Genomic DNA, 21,743 nt, shown 5'->3' with positions numbered 1-21,743 from the left:
TGGCCTGATCGTGGCTGAAGTGCCCGATTGTGGCAGCTCGAAAAATCTGTATGCTATACATAAATGATCAAAAAAACATATTTAATGCTGCTTTCTATTAAAGAATGGTTTATTGCGAATCAATAGTTAAGACAAATATCCCAGAGCACTGCTCTAGAAGCACAGAGCTTCCAGAGCACAGTTGTCCAAGCACAGTACCAAAAGGAAGCATTATAAAGATAGAAACAATTGAAAAGAGAAGAATGCAGCTAACAGAGGGTAGTAAAGCCAAGAGTAGACACTGAAATAATCACCAGTAGTCGAAACCAGCCAGGAAATCTCCGAGTAGAAAAGTCAAAACATGTTAATGTATCGGCACTGCACAATTTAGCTATTGGTTAAAAGCACAGCACTCACTAAAAACAAAAAATACATATTAATACAAGCGGCAGTGAAAGTGATCTCGCAAGCGATCGCTATTGTGAAAAAAAAACACACCCGCGAAAGGTGCGTGCGTGCTCGCCACAGCGAAACATTTGTTTTCAATGATCGCGCCCGTGTCTGGGCACAATAATTGAAACCACATGGCCTTTGGTGCGCGTAATAGACACCAATAGGACATGGGCAGAAGTGCACCCTCCCATGGCCTATTGCGTGCCGGATATGTAAAATACACGCTTGCAAAGGCCAATAACATGCCACAAAAGGAAAAGCACACGCTTGTGCGTGTGCCATTTCTAGGGCAGTCTCCTAAACCCCATTTTTAGCTCCTAAATTTCTTGCGCTGCTTCTAGGCGAAAGGCCTAAAAAACGAGGCAAAAGCAGAAGGCTCTCAGAAAAACGGGAGAGAGGAAGGAGAAGTAAAGAACGAGGCAAAAGCAGGAGAAGGCTCTCAGAAAAACTGGGAGGAAGCAGAGCGGTGCAGCAGCATGGGAGAGCTGGCCCTGGGAGAGCTGGGCCTGGGAGTCTCTGTGTGGGCGGAGAGGATGAGTAAAAATGTACACATGTCAAAGTTGGTGGAGAGTGATTTTGTTTGGCCCTTGGCATTTATCAAGTTCTGGAGTAAAGTTAAAAACTCAATCTATCCCCCAACATCTTTTCACGCCTTATAGAGAATTGAAGGCTCAGAAGAAACCTGTTCATGGGGAAAAGGGGAAGGGGACAGAAAGGGAGAGACCCTGGCTCCTACGGATGATTGGTAAGATAAATCGGGATGGAACAGCAGAACCTGGACCAGTGCCAACTGGCATCACTTTGAGAAACAGATTCCAGCTACAACTCTCCTGGCTCCAGGAATCTTGCCACAGAGCCGATGGAGGCATCAGTCCTTAATTTGACCCGGTGGTTTCCTGTACTCGGCACCACCACTCAATTGTCAACACTAGCACTTGGGAGATTCTGCCACAAGGTGGCAGTGTCTAGCTAATTTACGTATAACCACAAGAACAGTGAAGTATTAATTAAATATACATTAAAAATTACTATTATCTGCCTCCCAAGCCATTCTTATAGCTTTGGGGGTGTGAAATAGTCCAAATTGTCACGCTTGTAGGAATGTGATGGTTAGTAGTTGTGGTGTTAATCTCATTGGCACTATAGCAGTGGGAATGTGTGGTGCAAGCTATAGTGGTCTCTTGACGAGAAACCTGGCACTTCCATTATTACAAATAAAACACTTGGAGGCATTGGACACACAGATACAGAAGGATGGTTGACGCCTGTGAGAGTGAAAAAGCACTCGGGAATCAATAAGGGGATAAATCCGGGAAGCTGAGTGCAAACTGAGCATCTGTGAGGGAGACGGAGCAATTGTTGAATTCCAACCTTACATTTGCTGATCAGGAAAACGTATAGCGGTGCTGTTTTTAAGGACCCAGAATGGCAACTAGTTGCGGCCAGCCAAACAGTGTCTACTGCAGTGTGAGAGGCCTACTCTGATGTGGAATGGCCTGTCCTGCTCTGGTGAATGCATCTCTACATTCCTTCCTTCTTAATGTGTCTTCTCCTTCTTCTCCTGCTACTATTGGTGAGTGTCCCACTTGTTTATACACTGAGTGCAAGACAGTCTTCTTGTTTGTATCTGGGAACCCAACAGGGTTCTGGTGAAGACATCTCGCAGACTTCTGTGTTGGCCCACTTCTGGGCCCACATTAACACCACACATTGCTCACTAAGGGCCTATGACTACTTGGGCTATGCATTGCCTTTCTAAGATGTCATGATGTTTCTGCCCTCATTGATTCTCTGATTTTGTTTCCAAAATAGAACAATTTTGCGGACGATAAATGTACAATCTGCATTTACGATCTGGAAGGTCAGGAGACGTACACCATAAACTCCATCTGCAAGAATGCCATTAGTGAGTCCATTCTCAGGTTTCACTCTGGAAGGTGGGAGGATTGTCTGATGGTGCAAGACTGGTGACCTCGCAGAGGATATGAAATGTCCAGGGCTGAGCGGAGTGCCTGAGTGTGGAAGAGTGGTCACCTCACAGAGATATGAGTAATCCAAGGGTGAAGGGGGGTCTGATAGTGGAAGAGTGGTCACCTCACACAGATATGAGTAATCCAAGGGTGAAGGGGGGTCTGGTGGTGGAAGAGTGGTCACCTCACACAGATATGAGTAATCCAAGGGTGAAGGGGGGTCTGATGGTGGAAGAGTGGTCACCTCACACATATATGAGTAATCCAAGGGTGAAGGGGGTCTGATGGTGGACGAGTGGTCACCTCACAGAGATATGAGTAATCCAAGGGTGGAGGGGGGTCTGATGGTGGAAGAGTGGTCACCTCACACAGACATGAGTAATCCAAGGGTGGAGGGGGATCTGATGGTGTAAGAGGTGTCACCTCGCAGAGGATACGTGTTATCTGGGGCTTGGGGGGGGGGGTCATCTGGTTGAAGAGTGGTCATGTTGCAGAGTATATGAGTTATTCAGGGCTGGGAGTGGTGTCTAATGGTGGAAGAGTTGTCAACTCACATAGGATATGAGATATCTAGGATTTTTTAGGGGTACCTGTTGGTGTAAGAGTGGTCACCTCACAGAGATATGAGTTATCCGAGGCTGACAGAGGTGTCTGATGGTGTAAGAGTGGTCACCTTGCAGAGGATATGAATAATCCAGGGCTGGGGGATGCCTAAGGGTGTAAGAGGGGTCACCTGGCAGAGGATAAGAGTAATCCACGGCTGGGGGGGGGTGTCTGATGGTGCATAAGTGGTTACCTTTCAGAGGATATGAGTTGTCCAGGATTTGAGTAATCCACAGCTGGGAGGGGTGCCCGATGGAAGAGTGGTCACCTCATAGAGCACATGTTATCACGGGCTGAGAGCAGTGCATGATAGTTTAAGAGTGGTCACCTCGCAGAGCATATGTGATGTCCTGGGCTGAGAGGGATGCCTGATGGTGTAAGAGTGGTCACCTTGCAGAGGATATGAGGTATTTGGTGTTGGGAGTGGTGCTTGATGGTGTAACTTGGGTCACCTCACAGAGATATGAGTTATCCGGGGCTGGAGGTGTGTATGATGGTTTAAGAGTGGTCGCCTCACAGAGATGGGAGTTATCCAGCCTTGGATTGGCGCCTCTTGGTGTATGAGTGGTCACCTCGCGGGAAACATCCTTTACAACGCGGATGTTAAAATGCGTCACCATTACAATGCGGTTGTAACAACGCAACTACCCTTACATCGCAATGCCATTACAACACATGGCATTACAATACATATGCTATTACGACGCTTGCCTTTACAACAAATTTCGTTGTAAACGCATGTATGGTAAAGGCATACGTGTTTTACATGTAAGTATAAGATAAGTACTGGGTTTAGGGTGTGTTTGGGTTTTGGGGTGTAGCGGTATAGATTTTGGGATGCCAAGGTTAATTTTAAAGGTTCAGGGTGGATTTTGCTTTTGGGGTGCCAATGATAATTTTAATGCTTAGGGTGGGTATGGGTTATGGGGTAGCAAGGGTAATTCTAGATTTCAGGGTGGGTATGGGTTTTAGGGTGCCAGGGGTAATTTTAGGGTTCAGGGTGGATATGGGTTTTGGGGTGCCAGGGTTAAATTTAGGGTTCAGGGTGGGTTTGGGTTTTGGGGTCCCTGGGGTAATTTTAGGGTGTGTTTGGGTTTTGTGGTGCCAAGGGTAATTTTAGGGTTCAGGGTGTGTTTGGGGTTTGGTGTGCAAGGGTTCATTTTAGGGTTCAGGGTGTGTTTGGGTTTTGGGGTGCCAGGGCGAATTTTAGTGTTCAGGGTGGGTATGGGTTTTAGGGTGCCAGGGGTAATTTTAGGATTCTGGGTGGATATGGGTTTTGGGGTCGCAGAGTTAAATTTAGGGTTCAGGGTGGGTTTGGGTTTTGGGGTCCCAGGGGTAATTTTAAGGTGTGTTTGGGTTTTGTGGTGCCAAGGGTAATTTTAGGGTTCAGGGTGTGTTTAGGGTTTGGTGTGCAAGGGTTAATTTTAGGGTTCATGGTGTGTTTGGGTTTTGGGGTGCCAGGGCGAATGTTAGGGTTCAGGGTGAGTTTGGGTGTTGGGGTTCAGGGTGGCTTTGGATTTTGGGGTGCAAAGGGTAATTTTAGATTTTAAGGGGGTTTGGGTATTGGGGTAGAAAGGATAAGTTTAGGATTTTTGGGGGTATGGGTACTGGGGTACTAGGAGTAATTTTAGGGTTTTAGGGAGTATGGGTCTTGGGGTAGTAAAGGTAATTTCAGAGTTTTAAGGGTAAAAAAAAATATATATATATGTGTGTGTGTGCATGCACGCTGTCTCCTCATTCCTCATACACCAAGCAGCAGGCCGTAGACGCAATTTTGCAAGGTGTGTGAGGAACTACACGGAGGTTGAAGCAGTGATATATGTGTATATATATGTACCAAACTCCTGTCTATCGGATCTGGATTCCGACTTCCAACCAGGTACAGACTAGCCCTGGGCGTAGTGGGCGTAGTGGGGCTTCGCGGAGCTACGTGAAGTGGGCGAGAAACTACGCCCACCTCCGCACTCCGCGTAGCCCCACTACGCACCACAGGCCTCCCTCCCGCCCTCCCTAAATACGTTAAATTAAAAGTTTAAAATAATTAAAAGGCACTTACCTTGCCCGCCGCTGCCCGCCGCGTCCCCGGGGCTCGCTATCTTCATTGCTGCCGTCTTGTTTACTAATGCACATGCGGAGGCGGCCGCGCATGCGCATTTTCTCGTGAGAAATGCGCATGCGCGGCCGCCCGCGCATGCGCATTAGTAAACAAGACGGCAGAACGAAGATAGCAAGCCCCGGGGACGCGGCGGGCAGCGGCGGGCAAGGTAAGTGCATTTTAATTAATTTAAACTTTTCATTTAAAGTATTTAGGGAGGGCGGGAGGGAGGCGGGTGGCGGCCAGCTACGCTCCGTCTGCGGAGCGTGCGTAGTGCCGCCTGGCTACGCCCGCTACGCAAAATGCGGAGTAGGCGGCACTACGCACACTCCGTGCACGGAGCGTAGCTGGCCGCCCACCCATAGTACAGACCACACTGAAGCGCTTCAAATGATTGCAAGGTGGTTTATTGACCCCTGTCTTCAGCATGACGCGTTTCGGCTACGTCACTGTAGCCTTGTTCACATGACAATGGCAACCAATGGTTGTGATTAAATACTGTGCACAATCAGTGAATGGGCGTTAACAGCACAATAGACATAGAAAACACATTCTTAAAATTACACTCCGATTTAGTTCCTTTTAAATAAGTTTTGGTAAAAAATATATATGTGTGTATGTATGTATATATCTATGTGTATGTATGTGTTGATATATATATATATATATATATATATATATATATATATATATATATATATATATGAACAGAACCCCTCCTGAGCAGAGAGCAGAGGCCACAACAGGGAAAACCTTTGGAAGCAGCTTTATTTTCTTATATTCTTTTCAAATGGCGAATGCATTTCGGCTGCTGAAACAGCCTTCCTCAGCGCCCAATAGCAGGAGGTTCTTGGCAAGCTGCTGGTAAGTCCTGCCTCCTTAGTTATAGTCTCAGGTTCACTCCGCCCCTTTGTGTGTCAGCTCACCTGATGTGATTCCGGTATCCTTGTGGACTGCATTACCCAGAATCCAACATCTTGTTACCAGGTAGGTGACGTGAGGGGTATTTTGCAATTTGAATCTTGGTATTGCACGGAGGTGCACGGTCTCAATATCCGCACATAAGAACCAATGTCCCGCTACAAAATTCTTTTGAAGTGCGCTTCCTCCGGTGCCCGTTTGCCACTTCAACCTTTCAGTCCGGACCTGTGTAGAGGGGACAGCTTGCCGTTGCGCACCGTCCTGGTTGAGGTCTGAATACCTCAGCACTACTGCCCTCTTTAGTTCCGTTCTTCAAGGCAGACTCGGAAATTCCATTACCATGGAAGTAAGACGAAGGCACAGCCGTGTCAGGTTTTTCTCCGAGTCTTTTGAGGAAGTGGAGGCCTCTGTAGAGCGTCCCTAACAAATGCTGAATTTATGAACAGAACCCCTCCTGAGCAGAGAGCAGAGGCCACAACAGGGAAAACCTTTGGAAGCAGCTTTATTTTCTTATATTCTTTTCAAATGGCGAATGCATTTCGGCTGCTGAAACAGCCTTCCTCAGCGCCCAATAGCAGGAGGTTCTTGGCAAGCTGCTGGTAAGTCCTGCCTCCTTAGTTATAGTCTCAGGTTCACTCCGCCCCTTTGTGTGTCAGCTCACCTGATGTGATTCCGGTATCCTTGTGGACTGCATTACCCAGAATCCAACATCTTGTTACCAGGTAGGTGACGTGAGGGGTATTTTGCAATTTGAATCTTGGTATTGCACGGAGGTGCACGGTCTCAATATCCGCACATAAGAACCAATGTCCCGCTACAAAATTCTTTTGAAGTGCACTTCCTCCGGTCCCCGTTTGCCACTTCAACCTTTCAGTCCGGACCTGTGTAGAGGGGACAGCTTGCCGTTGCGCACCGTCCTGGTTGAGGTCTGAATACCTCAGCACTACTGCCCTCTTTAGTTCCGTTCTTCAAGGCAGACTCGGAAATTCCATTACCATGGAAGTAAGACGAAGGCACAGCCGTGTCAGGTTTTTCTCCGAGTCTTTTGAGGAAGTGGAGGCCTCTGTAGAGCGTCCCTAACAAACGCTGAATTTATGAACAGAACCCCTCCTGAGCAGAGAGCAGAGGCCACAACAGGGAAAACCTTTGGAAGCAGCTTTATTTTCTTATATTCTTTTCAAATGGCGAATGCATTTCGGCTGCTGTATATACTTACCTTAAGCACTTTTATCAAGTGTATGCCTTTTCCACGCATTCCTTTGCATTATAATGGTATGCGTGGTAAAGGCATATGTGTGGTTAAAGTTTGCGAAGTAATAGAAATGCTTTGTAACAACACTTGTGTTGTAACAACAGCGTTGTAATTGCATGCGATGTATCATCATATATTCTCACAACGCAGGGGATTTGAATAATCCACGGCTGGGAGAGGTGCCTGATGGAAGAGTGGTCACCTCATAGAGCACATGTGTTATCCATGATTGGGAAGGGTGCTTGATGGTGTAGGCGTGGTCACCTCTCAGAGATTCGAGTTATGGAGGAAGAGTAGTGACCTCACACTGAATGAGTTGTCTGAAGCATGAGGGGTACCTGATATCACCTCCGAGAGAATGACTTCTGGGGCATGAAGGTGCTTCTGATGTTGTTGCAGCTGTCATCTCATAGAGAATGGTGTGTCTGTTGCTGGGCGGTATGTCAGATAGTGTTAAAGCAGTCATAACTGAGGGAATATGAGTTATCCGGACAGGGAGAGATGTTTCAATATCTTTAGACAGAAGTAACTACCTGGGGCAAGCAGGAGAGTTGTATGATGGTGTAAGAACAATCATCTTACAGAGGATGCCTTATTTGGGACTAGAGAGAGGTCTAATGGTCTAAGAGCAGTTAACTCAAAAAGAATCATTTATATTGGGCTTTAAAGGTTGTCGAGTGGTGTAGACAAGTCACGCACAGGGAATGACATGTCTGGGGCCTGGGAGCAGTGCTAGGTGGTCTATCAGTGGTCACCCACAGACAGGAAGAGCTAAAAGAGATGCAAGTGCTATAAAATGATGCAAATAAGTGGCCTGTAGCTGCACATGGTGCACGTGCTGGTGTAAGAGGGGCTGGTTATCTCATAGCGGATATGCTTTAACTACAGTTGTCTAAGATACGGGTTGATGTAAAAGAGAATAGTTTTTTTGTGATATCCCACATGCTGTAAGAAATATTATATCACACTGGTTGTATGTTGACGGGCTGTGTTACTTCCCTTATACATGAGTGATTGTCTTTCTGAGGGATGCCTGATGATGCAGGAGATGTTGACATGCAGTGGGGGTCTTCGACACTCTAAGAGATAGTAGCACACACTTGTTAAAATACATTTCGTGGGTTGACTGATGTCTCTGAAGGTGTCACAATGTGACTATAGATGGTCCAATCTTCTTCTTCTCTCCCCAGCGCTTGAAGTTGGACCCCAGCCCCATGGTGTTGCCAGAGCAGAATGTCTCGCTCAAATGAAAATTCTCATCAGACATGGATTGGATTTCATCGAAAGGTTTAATCAAGGTTTGTAGTGGTAAAGAGAGACAAACCCTTGGTTTGAAATGGTAAAGAGATACTAACTCTTGGTTTGTAATGGTAAAAAGAAATGAACCCTTGGTTTGTAGTGGAAAAGAGATGAACCATAGACAAAGCCTTGGTTTCTAGTGATAATGAGAGAGGAAATCTTGGTTTGTAGTGGTAAAGAGAGGGGAACCCTTGGTTTGTAGTGGTAAAGAGAGACAGGGTTGAAATGGTAAAGAAAGACGTACCCTTGGTTTGAAATGGTAAAGAGAGACGGACCCTTGGTTTGTAGTGATGAATAAAGACAACCCCTTGCTTCATAGTTGTAAAGAGAGAGGAACCCTTGGTCTGTAGTGGTAAACAGAGAGAAACCCTTGGTCTGTAGTGGTAAACAGAGAGAAACCCTTGGTCTGTAGTGGTAAACAGAGAGAAACCCTTAATGTGTAATGGTAAAGAGAGGTAAACCCTTCATTTGTAGTGGTAAAGAGAGACATACACTTGGTTTGAAGTTGTAAAGAGAAACGGACCCTTAGTTTATAGTGGTAAACAGAGACAAGCCCATAGTACGTATTAAGGAGAGATTAATCCCCTGGTTTGTGGTGGTAAAGAGAAACAAACCCTTAGTTCATAGTTGTAAAAAGAGAGGAACCCTTGGTTTGTCGTGGTAAAGAGCGATGAACCAGAAACAAACTCTTTGTTTGAAGTGGTAAAGAGAAACAGAGCCTTATTTTATAGTGGTAAACAGAGACAGCCCCATAGTACGTAATAGTAAGGAGAGACAAATCCCCTGGTTTGTAGTGGATCCTTAGTTAGTAGTGGACACAGAGACATAAACGCTTGGTTTATAGTGGCAAAGTGAGACAAAACCTTGGTTTGTCGTGATAAAAAGAGACAAACCCATGGTATTTAAAAGTAAGAAGAGACAAATCCCCTGGTTTGTAGTGCTAAGAGAGACGAACCCTTGGATTCTAGGGGTAATAAGAGACAAACTTGTGGTATGTAATAGTAGTGAGAGAAGAAGCCTCTGGTTTGTGAAAGTAAAGAGAGACAAACCCTTGGTTTGTTGTGTGTAAAGAGAGACAAACCCTTGATTCGTAGTTGTAAAGAGAGAGAAACCCTTGGTTTGTAGTGGTAAAAGGAGACACAAACCTCTGGTATGTAATAGTAAGAAGAGTCTAATCCCCTGATTTGTGAAAGTAAAGAGAGACAACCCCTTAGTTTGTAGTGGTAAAGAGAGACAACCCCTTAGTTTGTAGTGGTAAAGAGAGACAACCCCTTAGTTTGTAGTGGTAAAGAGAGACAACCCCTTAGTTTGTTGTGGTAAAGAGAGAGGAACCCTTGGTTTGTTGTGGTAAAGAGAGAGGAACCCTTGGTTTGTTGTGGTAAAGAGAGACAAACCCTTGATTCGTAGTTGTAAAGAGAGAGGAACCCTTGGTTTGTAGTGGTAAAAGGAGACAAACCTGTGGTATGTAATAGTAAGAAGAGTCTAATCCCCTAGTTTGTGATAGTAAGAGAAACAACCCCTTAGTTTGTAGTGGTAAAGAAATATAAACCCTTGGTTTCTAATGGTAAAGAAATACAAACCCTTGGTTTCTAGTGGTAAAGAAATACAAACCCTTGGTTTGTAGTGGTAAAGAAATACAAACCCTTGGTCTGTAGTGGTACAGAGAGACCAACCCTTGGTTTCTTTGTGGTAAAGAGAAACATACCCTTGATTCATAGTTGAGGAACCCTTGGTTTGTAGTGGTAAAGAGAGATGAACCCTTGGTCTGTAGTGGTAAAGAGAGACTTACACTTGGTTTGTTGTGGTAACGAGAGACGAGTCCTTGAATTGTTGTGGTAAAGAGAGATAAACCCTCATAATTCTTCGAGGTTACGGACCGACTCTCTGTCACATTGTGCTTCTGAATTGTTGGTTTGTAGCGGAAACATCCTGCATCTGAGGAGTAAACTTTAGATTTCATGTAGCCTTAGTTTTGAGCCATCTCACTAATGACTTCATGGCACTGCATATTTATGTGGAAGAGGCAAGGGTGGTTGGAGGGGGGAAAAGCAAACAAGAAAATAAAGATAACAGAGCTCAACTGTTCCGGGAGCATACACTTTAGCTTTTGGATGTAAATCTAGGGTAAGGGGCCCAAGTGTCCTGGGACCATGTTTTATAATTATTGTAGGGTTCATCTGAGTAACGGGGCTTAAGGGTCCTTGTAATATACATTATAATTATTTTGGGGTACATCCTGAGGGGGCTGAAGAGTCTTGGGAGCATATATTTGACTTATTTTGGAGTACAACCTGGGTGAGGGGGCTCCAGAGTAACATGCATTTGTAGCTATTTGGGGGTAAATCCTGGGTGAGAGAGTTCTGAGTGTTGGGAGCTCACATAATATTTAGTTAAAGGTAAATCTCATGAGAGGATGCTAAACACTCCTTGGATTACAGCTATACTTATATCCAGGGTGAGGAATCTTAAGAGACCCAGGAGCATATATCATAAGTTACTTGGTAGTTAATCCTGAGTAACAGAGTTCAAGAGTTCTGGGGCATGTATCATAAGTTATGTGGGGTAAATCCTGGTTAACAGTGCCCAAGACCACCAGTGATCCTCAATTCTTCGTCCAGCCCTCAGAGAGTGCATTTGTATGAAATGATATTGCATTATGATGTATATCCTGCAGACGCAGTGTGATTGTATTATGTGTGTGCTGTTTCTATACATATGTCCTGATGTTACTCAGACACAGTTCTTTAAAGTAAAGAAAGCAGCCATGCAGGTCAGAGAAGACCCGACTGATCTGCTAAGTAATTTAAATCTTGAACAACACTTATTTTTACCTACACATGTGAAAGGCCATACGTTAGACCAGGTTTGGTCAATTGATCTATCAGCGGCGCATATTACAGTCTCTCCTTGCATATGGTCAGAACACCGATTAATTGAATTATAGCTATCTGGTCTTATTTCTTCAAAATCTTCCCCCTGTCCTGGACTTCTCTGCAGACATTGTTCCCAAGTTGACCAGGACCACTTCTTGGAATCCTTAACTACCACGCTCCCCTCTCCCCTCATGAAAGTATTGATAGTTATTCAGAGAATATCTCCAGCTGGTTTACAGCAGCCAAGAATGTACATGCTCCTCTTTGGAAATCAAAACAAGCTTGAAGCCATGATGCTTCCAAATAGTTCTCTGAAGGTTAGAAATAGAAAGAACACCCTTTGTTGTGCTGAACAGCAGAAACTTTGTTCATCCGGCAGGCTAAGCCCGCCTTTTTCTCCACCAAATTTCTGGCCTCCTAGAATAAGCTCAAAAACTTTCTCAGGGACCTTCCCTGTCTCCCCATCCTTTTAATTTATACATTTTCCTTTGGTGCACTCTCTAAAGACGAGGTAAGTCAGAGTTTATAATTATGCGCATGATCTCAATTTGTGGTTCACTATCAATCATTTCCTCAAATCCTTCGAAATCTTTCAATATGCTCGTCATCCTAGATTGGAGGACTAGCAGCCAACCTAAACTCAATTCTGTTAAGACAGATCGTCATCACCTACAATAAGTTGGACCTGTGGAATCCCTCTTTCTGGCCCCCTACGATGAGCACTCCCCCAAGCCCAAGAACTCTGTTAAGAGTCTTGGAGTCCTCACTGATGGGAACCTATCTATGAAACCCAAACTAGGAGCGGTCATGTCCTCCTGTTTTGTACAGCTACACAAAAATAAGAACATTGGCAGATTCCTTACATTTAACGCCTTGGTCTAGGTCATTTTGGCATTGGTCATCTCCAGGTTGAACTATGACAACTCTCTTTATCTTAACCTCCCTAAAGGCCTCAATTGTAGACTTTAGCTGGTCCAAAATCAGGCAGCTAGGCTTATTTTTCAACAGCCTAGATGTTGTCACATCACCCCTCTGTTGAGAAAGTTCCATTGGTTACCAGTTGAACAACGAGCCATGTTCAAGACAGGCTGTATTATCTTCAAATCCCTTTATGGCAAATGCCCTGCTTTGTTATCTTCTCAAATTAAAAAATATGGCCCCAATCACAATCTAACGTCCACTCTCTTGAATCTTCTTACAATCTCCCCATTCAAAAAGAAGAAACTAGTGGGCTGTAGGTTTTCTGTTCTTGCCCCTCATATTTGTAATTCTCTTTCCCCAGAGATTAGATTCACTTCTAATGGCATGAGATTTCGGAAGCTTCTGAAGACTTGACTCTTCAGACAAGCCTGTGATTAAACCGTGGTAATGTTGTGTGCTGTCTTCTGTTGCATATCACCAAGAAACTTCCCCAGTGGCCGAGTGCTCTGTAAAATCCAGTAACATAACATAACATCCACTGAGCCCTCTGTCCATCTCTTTCTCCAATAGCTATTTAATAATCAACCATGCCAGTATACCCCTTCTGATGAGCTCTCTGCCCTCTTTATGCTTTGCTGTGTACTTCCTGCCCCATGTTCTCTGTGCTCATCTGATGTGCTCTTTCTCTGACCTCTGCTGTCCTCTCACAGTCCTCTCTGTTTTACTCTCTCTACCTACCTCTTCTGTGCTCCTGCCTCCCTGTGGCTTTTTAGCTGCACATCCTTTGCTGTGCTTTTGCTGACTTCCCCTCGACATTGTGCTCTCTTTCTCTGACTTCTCTCTGTCTCTCACTGGGTTGTAAAACGTTTTTTGGTAATTACTTTGCACTTTTAATTGTAATAAAGTGTAGTTAGTTTTCCGGCAGCTAGTGTTGTCAGGGAGGGGCACTACCACCCCTTCAGGCAGCTATCAATAGTACAGCAGGTGCAGAGGTAAAGCAACTAAGAGTCTCAGCGGCACAGTGAACCCAAATACGCAATCAGATGTCAGGGGGCACACCAGCCTTCCTACCACCTGGCCCACAGCACCATGGCTTAGCTTCCACTGAACTGGGCAGTATTTCCTACTCTGGAAGGTCACCTTCATGAGGTTCCATTTGTAAGTATTCGGATGTGGATGGAGGCAACTGGTAGTTCTCAAGGACCACAGCTCTGGGTGCTAGATCCTGCTCGGGGGTCACCCAGTCTCTTTCTACCTGTGTAGAGAGCCCCTATACCTTCCATAATTGAAGAAAGAAACATGACTCCCTGCCTCACCCTAATCTGGAGCCTACCGGAGTTTGCTCTGTCACTGCAGTGAAGACTGGAGGAGACGACAATGGCGCACTCTTCATAATGCCTGTATTCCCAGATTGATGACCCGCCACACAACTCAACCAAAAGTTGCGTCACTCCCTTACATACAGGGAGAGAGCAGGAAGAGCACCATATCCACTCTCAGACGTCCATGCATCGCCATACATCTTTGCAACTGGAAGGGTAACCTTCTAGTACAGCATATAATGCTTAGACTAACTTTAAAACTTTGTCATCTTTTGTAGGTGTGCTGGACAGTGCAGCCCACATGCAAATTCAGAAAAGAAAGGAGAAATTAAATTATTTCTGTATTTAACACCTGCATTATAGCATTATTTTTTGTCTACTAAATGTCATTAGATCGGGTTTTGCATCACAAACCAATTGGTAGTAGCACGAGAACGCCAATGTACCACCCATGTAATGCCTTCATGGTGCAGGGTAACGCAAAGCAGTGCTTTGCGTTGCTCTGCGTTACTTTGTTGCTTGAACGTGAAATACCATGAAAAAACAATAGACAAGAGGCATTTGGCAAAACAGGAACAGTTTGTTTAATTAAAAAGTGCAGCTGGGAGAACAGTTGCAGGCACAGGGTCGGAGGACTGTTTCAACTCACAATTGATCTGAACTGGGTTTTATACAATTCATGGAATGCCATGCAATAGTTCTGGTGGTCCTTTTCTTATTAGGGCATGCGAAGCACTGTCTTTGGAGCCATAATGAATGTATTAGAGGGGGAATCCAAGCGGACACAATGTAGCCAGTAGATAATGTGCCCAGATGTCTGGCATGGGGAGCGCATGATTACTGCATGTACAGTGTGTGCTGTGTCCTGATTGGCTATGTGTTCCTAACTTTATGTAGCATCTGATATTATGGTGTGTTGGGAACGCTTGTGACCCTCCGGCCATTTGACAGACAGCCCGGTGGCAGTGGGCTCGTTTGCTGACATTGAGGGAGTTGAGAGAGAGAGAGAGCACCTCTCTGTACTTTTAGCATTCCGCCCCGCTGTATGCGAGCGGCGGCGCTTTCACGCAGCGTATTGTCTTTTAAATTGAATTTTTAACCTCACCTTTTGTTGTGCAGGGCTCTAACCTTATTTTCCGGTTTTCAGAGGCGAGTGGCTGGCTGGGGGCTGTTTGTTACCTCGGGCTCCCAGTGGCAGCGGGCGCCATCTTTGATTGGGATTCAATTCCCATGAAGCTTCCCTGAGACTCCACCCTCGTCCTGCCCCTATTTAGGAGGGCGTTTCACTCCTCTCTCGGTGTTTGACAGACAGCCCGGTGGCAGTGGGCTCGTTTGCTGACATTGAGGGAGTTGAGAGAGAGAGAGCACCTCTCTGTACTTTTAGCATTCCGCCCCGCTGTATGCGAGCGGCGGCGCTTTCACGCAGCGCATTGTCTTTTAAATTGAATTTTTAACCTCACCTTTTGTTGTGCAGGGCTCTAACCTTATTTTCCGGTTTTCAGAGGCGAGTGGCTGGCTGGGGGCTGTTTGTTACCTCGGGCTCCCAGTGGCAGCGGGCGCCATCTTTGTTTGGGATTCAATTCCCATGAAGCTTCCCTGAGACTCCACCCTCGTCCTGCCCCTATTTAAACGGCCATAATGTGTCAGCGCAGCGGACGAGCGCAGCGGGCGCGACGTAGGCGCGACGTAGTTGCGCCTGAGTTAAGCCCGTCTGCGCCCGTCCGCGGCAGGCCGGGGCACGGGGCTCGTCACTCTGCTCCCCGCATCATCTATTCCCGCTCTGCCATTGTCTCACTGCACAAACCTGTATTCCCTCCCCCCGAGGCTTCGGTCAAGCACACCGCATGCGGTTTGCCCGTATCGAGGAAATCCTTTCCTGAGCTCATTCTTTCACCCCCTATTCACAGGCCCCCGGCCCTGGCAGGCAAACCTCGCTCTTCTACCTCGGTACCTGCCCCTAATTCCCCCCTATCTGTGATGTACCTGAACACTCGGTCTCTGGTCAGCCATAAAACTGACATCTTCTATCTCTTAGGATCGGAACAGCCTGACATCTTGTTCCTGTCCGAGACCTGGCTCACAGATGATTCCTCCCCCGATATCCTGGCGGCCATCCTCCCAGGATATTACATACTGCAAGCCAATCGCCCCTCTGGCAAAGTGGGCGGCGGGGTCGCAGCCATCATTAGCCACTCAATCAGGTTTTCCCCTATACCTATCCCCAGCATTCCTATGACCGACTGTCTTGCTCTCAGGCTGGAGCAACCTGGGTCTTCTCTTGTATGTGTCCTAGTTTACCGTCCCCCTCAACCCATGCCAAACTTCTCAGTTCAGTTTGGGGAGCTCATCTCCCAGCTGACTATCAACAACACTAATGTTTTGGTTCTCGGCGACTTCAATTATTGGCCATCGGACCCTCACGAAACCCCGGGTTCTCTCGCCTTTTCCGACCTTATGCTTGGCCTCAATTGTATTCAACACATACACACACCCACACATGCTAAAGGTCATATTTTGGACCAGGTATGGACTTCTTCTTTAGACATCTCCACTCCCCTTGTCCTCCCCTGCCCCTGGTCAGATCATCTACTTATCACTTTCTCCCTTGCTAAGCCTCCCCCGACCAATATTACCCGAGAATCTAATTTCCTGGCACGTAATTGGAACAAGGCCGACCTCAACAAATTCACTTCCCTCCTGAGCTCATCAGCCCCTTCTACTACGGGACCCCCCACTTCCATTGACTCTCAGTCTGATAATCTTATCCAATGGCTTGTCTCCGCCGCTGACTCGGTGGCACCTCTAAAACCTGTTAAGATGCGGCGCAGTCACGACGCCCATAGGTGGTTCACCGAGGAACTCAAGGCACTGAAACTTAGTCTCCGCCAGGCCGAAAGACGCTGGCGTCGAGGATATACTCCCGAGACAAAAGCTGTCTTCTCTTCTCAGCTGAGGGAATACAAGTCTGCTATAGCCCGGGCTAAATCCAGCTATTTCTCCAATAAGATTTTGAACTCTACTAACAAATCTAAAGACATTTTTTCTATTATTGAGGAATTATCTAACTCGGCGAGAGTCACCATTGCCCCGCTTCCCTCCCAGCCTCTGTGTGACTCCCTGAATCAGTTCTTCGTGGACAAAATTGTTAAAATCAAAACCAGCATTTCTGCTCACGTTTCATCCACTTCTTTCCCCCCCAGCACTTCCTTTCACCCCATCACCCACACCCTATCCCAGCTCCCCCTCATTCCAGAAGAGATGTTTCTCTCCCTTTTGCTCAAAGTTTCTTCTGGCTCCCCAAGCGACTGTTGCCCCCCCTCTGCCCTGCGAGAAGCTTTTACTTCCTGCCCGGACCCCCCTTTAGCCCTCTTAAACAACTCTTTAACCTCGGGGGTGGTCCCGGGTTCCTTCAAACGGGCAGAGGTGGTCGCCATCCTGAAAAAACCCACGGCTGACCCGTCCACCATGAGCAACTATCGCCCTATCTCCCTCCTTCCCTTCCTTAGCAAAGTCCTGGAGTCCCATGTCACTCAAACCCTTACTTCTTTTATTGAGGACTCTTGTGTTTTGGACCCCCAGCAGGCTGGGTTCAGACCTGCGCATTCCACAGAAGCAGTCATCCTCTCTGTGATGGACGAACTACGCAGGGGCGCCGACTCTAACACCTGTCAGGCCCTGGTTCTTCTAGACCTGTCAGCCGCCTTTGACACGGCCGACCACGATATTTTGGTCGACCGTGTCAGAGAGGCTGGCATCCAGGGCACTGCCCTGGATTGGGTGCGCTCTTTTCTGACTCACCGCCATCAAGCTGTCAGACTGTCCCAGTTTTCTGCCTCTCAAGTCGAGCTGACCTGTGGTGTCCCGCAGGGATCCTCCTTATCCCCTCTCCTTTTTAATTTATACCTAGCCCCGCTTATCCGTTCCCTCCGCCAATTCAATGTCTCCGCGTTCAACTACGCGGATGACATTCAACTGGTCTTCACTATCGACTCCAGTGACCAATCCATCTCCACTTTCCAAAACACCCTCTGCTTCATCAGCGATTGGATGGGCACAAACCATCTGAAACTTTACCCCGACAAGACTGAGCTGGTGCTTGTCGGGGGGCCCTCTAATCCCTGGCACTCTTCCTTTTGGCCTGCCAGTCTGGGCAGCCCCCCTTGCCCTGTCAACTCAGCAAAAAGTCTGGGAGTTGTCATAAGCAACGACCTTTCTATGACACCCCAGATCAGCGCTGTAGTCTCCTCCAGCCATTTCCAGCTCAGGAAAATACGCAAAATCTCCCGCCTACTTACCACCGATGCCCTCACTTTGGCCCTGCTTGCGTTAGTCATGTCTAGGCTTGACTACGCAAATGCACTTTACGTAGGCATTCCTGCATACCAACTTAGGAGACTCCAGCTGATCCAAAATCAAGCTGCCCGCTTGATCTATCATCAACCTAGAGATCAGCACGTCCAACCTCTCCTAAAAAGTCTCCACTGGCTTCCGGTTTCTGCCCGCTGCAACTTTAAGCTTGGTTGCATCATTTTTAAATCCCTCACTGGTCATGGTCCCTCCTTCATTTCTTCTTTGCTTCATCCTTATGTTCCCTCCCGCACTCTTCGGTCATCTCAATTGGCCTTACTTTCTGTCCCCAGATTCAAGCGGAAGAAACACGGTGGCCTCAGGTTTTCTTTCTTAGCCCCGTCTTTTTGGAACACCTTACCTCTTTCTCTTAGGTTGCCCTCCCCCTACACCACATTCAGATCCTCCCTCAAAACTCACCTTTTCACTGTAGCTTATTACTAGCCGTCATTCTGTGTTATGTTATCTTCTGTCTCTCCTCCCTGCTCCCTCTGTATAGCGCCAAGAAACCCAATGGTGTTAGCGCGCTCAATAAGTTAATTTAACATAACATAACATTTGTGCTTTATTGGGGCCAATCTCCCTGGACCATTGTAGTGTCGCTGCGCCTATCTGTGGAATTGATCTGGGATTTCCTGTTAGTGTGTTTGTCTGCTGGCTACATGCCACCCAGCCAGTGACCTGTCAATCGGTGACCTCGGGCCTGGGTCTCAGACCCTGCCTGAAAACGTGTTTCTGAGTCGGGGTTGACATAGAGTTCATAATGGGCAAATTTGTCAAAAAAGATGCAATACAATACACATGAATGTATTGTTATTCTCATTGACATTGAATTTCACAATATTAGCATTACCCCCTCTAGTTGAATTTTCAACTACACTATATAACCCACACTAAATGACAGTTACAGTGACAATGACAGTTGTTCTTTAAGCTTCCTTTGGACAATAACTTTCCTTGTCCCTTGCATTCTACCCAATTTGAGGACTGTGTTTTTGCAGACGGAAAACCCCAACTGGACGAAACCACACAAAAACAAGAACACTATGAAAACAGGCAACAACGACATGGACAATCCGGAAAGCCATCAGGGGAGCCAGGAGAATCAATTTCGGGAACAACTCATGCTCAGGGGTACCTCCCTCCTCATGCATATTTCTTTGTAAACGATTCAGAGCTTGGATGGCAAGAGTCAAAGTCCTATTATCCATGTTGCTTCCTGGGATAAACGTGCAGCAGGACACACCAATCTTGGCACACATCACTCCCTCCACCGTGGTCAATAAGTCTACACATACTGATGCTGCATCGCCAGGAGATGGATTGCTGTCAGTTCTTCCTTGATCGATTCAAGGCCGAGCTCAGTGCTGGTCATCATTTTATTCTGGTTATCTAGAGCCAGCGGCCATTGGCTTTAGTGTCCATGGTCATGAAGGGTATTGACTCCCCTGCTGATATTTGTGAGTACAAAAACATTCCAAAAGAACTCAGGACTGTTCTCGTACAAAGCCCAGGCAAAATATTCTGCAATTCTTTTTTCATGAGCTTGATGCCACAAGGTCATCTTCTTCCTTAGTGGGTGCTGGTACAAATCCAATAGTTCTTCTCCGCGAATGACCAGGGTCAGTGTGTGTATGGTTACGGTGGGAACAAAGTCTGCAGCATCCAGGGACGAACTGAATGTAGGCAAATTCGCCGCACTACCAGCACATATCCAGCATGGACGGGCCCCATTGCATATCCAGAATTTTCAGGATCATGCCACAGTTTTCATTCATGCCCAGTGGAAATGTTCCTTTACTTCTGAAATACAAGGAATACAGTGTAAGTTTCCGTCCAGTTAGGGGGTGTCCCTTCCCTTCTTGCCACATATATCCATCCAACTCGGTATCCCAGATTTCCTGCCATGGGGTGCCTATGTTTTTCTTCAACCCTCCCGTATGAGACGCGTCTCCCTTCGTATCATCAAACTGGGGGACCCACACAGGGCCATGTCTAGGGGACACTTGTTACTAAAGAAGACTGCCCCAGATACGCTAAGGGCCAACCTTGGATCACAAATGGAGGCAGGAGCAGATGTGTTTGTGCATTGAGTTGGGTGTTCGGTTTTGTTACCTCCCAAGAATCTCTTTTCCGGGAAGGCTTGAGACCAAACAGTATCCTCTTCTATGGTGCCCTTCCTGCGCAACCTGTCTAGCTCCGTTTCAATATTGCTAGGCTAGGTGAAAGTATAGAGCTGTTGGTTTGGTTGCATGTCTGGTTACATTCACTACCACTCTGTGGGGCTCTGCCTCCTTGAGTTAGATTTTGGCCCTAATTTCGCATAGATATGTGGAGGAGGCATTTTTTTCGGGTTCTGCATCTTGGGAGAAGTAAAGTCCGTTTGCGCCTACAGAACGGAGTATCCGCTAACAGACGTAACACAACCTGGCTGATGTCTTAGAGCCCACGGTTATCATGTGCTGGTACCACGTGTTGTGTAAGAGGGCGCTGTGTAGTGCATGTGGAATGCTGGTTTTTGGATTGGTGTATTTGTAAGTGGACATGAGAGGGACAAACTGAATGTAGGCAAATTCGCTGCACAACCAGCACATATCCGGCATAGAGATGCCCCATTGCATAGCCAGAACTTCTGGAATTTTTCTCCCACTAATAGGATTCTTGAAAGAAAGAAGAGTGACCATATTTAACTACGCTGACGACCTCCAACTTCTGTTAAAGATTGACAACTCTCCCCAGTCAATCTCTCGCTTTCAATCCACCCTGACATTCATTCACCAATGGATGGATCATAATCATTTAAAGCTGAACCCCAGTAAAACTGAACTGATACTGACGGGCGATGCACACAGACAGTGGGGCCCACATTACTGGCCAAGTAACCTAGGCTCCCCCCTACTCCCACCACCTCCTCAGTAAAAAGCCTTGGGTTCACCATTGGCAATGACCAGTCCCTCAAAACGCACATAGGTACCTTGATTTCCACCTGCTTCCTGCAGCTACAGAAAGTAAGGATGATAAGCAGGCTACTATCTCAAGCTGCGTTAGTCCAGGTCGTGATAGCCCTGGACGTATCTCGTCTTGACTATGCCAACGCCACGTTCCTGAAACTCCCACTTGGCCTCACTAGGCAACTTCAACTGGTACAAAACCAAGCAGCAAGACTAATATTTGAACAACCCAGGTGGCAACATGCTTCCCATCTCCTTAGGAAACTGCACTGGCTCCCTATTCCACAGCTCTGTGCTTTTAAAGTTGGCTGCCTGGTGTACAAATCCCTAAACGGTCACAGCCCCAAACTCATTGAAAACCGCATCTCCCGATACACTCCCTCATGCAACCTCCGCTCAGCCCATCTCCACCTCCTCACAGTGCCGACCTTTAAGCTGAACACAAAAGATGATGGATGGAATGTTGCACAATGGCCAAACATTCACCCCCAGTCAAAGATCTGGGTTTAATCCATTGTTATTGTGCTCACCAAGCCACCCCAGTTCCGACATGGCCATATGCAAATCAGTCTTGACCCTGTGCCTCATGGGAACAGTCCAGAGCGAACTGCCAAGCCATGCCTTCCCTGGACTGAATCAAGCTGAAGCGTCAAGGGGGATACACTTTTAGATGTGTATTTCTGTGTTGATGGGGCAGCTGAAAAGGTGGTGCACTTGGAGGTTTGAATGTAGAATTGTTTGGCTCGGAACTTAGGTT

The 21,743-nt window shown here is 46.6% G+C and overlaps 1 protein-coding gene across 1 annotated transcript in view; it reads left to right on the top strand.

Moving 5' to 3' along the window:
- The window catches only part of LOC147736556 (N-acyl-aromatic-L-amino acid amidohydrolase (carboxylate-forming)-like), a 105,016-nt gene that overhangs the window by 24,426 nt on the left and 58,847 nt on the right, over positions 1-21,743 (top strand). Inside the window, exons 4-5 of the mRNA XM_086953302.1 lie at positions 2,245-2,338; positions 8,464-8,571. Of these exons, the coding sequence (XP_086809428.1) occupies positions 2,245-2,338; positions 8,464-8,571 (202 nt within the window). The remainder of the gene's footprint in view (positions 1-2,244; positions 2,339-8,463; positions 8,572-21,743) is intronic.

This window comes from Lissotriton vulgaris, chromosome 1_2, assembly GCF_964263255.1.
Source record: "Lissotriton vulgaris chromosome 1_2, aLisVul1.2, whole genome shotgun sequence".
NCBI classification, from domain to species: Eukaryota; Metazoa; Chordata; class Amphibia; order Caudata; family Salamandridae; genus Lissotriton; species Lissotriton vulgaris.
Note: the sequence above shows the minus strand (reverse complement) of the source record. Positions and strands in the feature narration are given on the sequence as shown.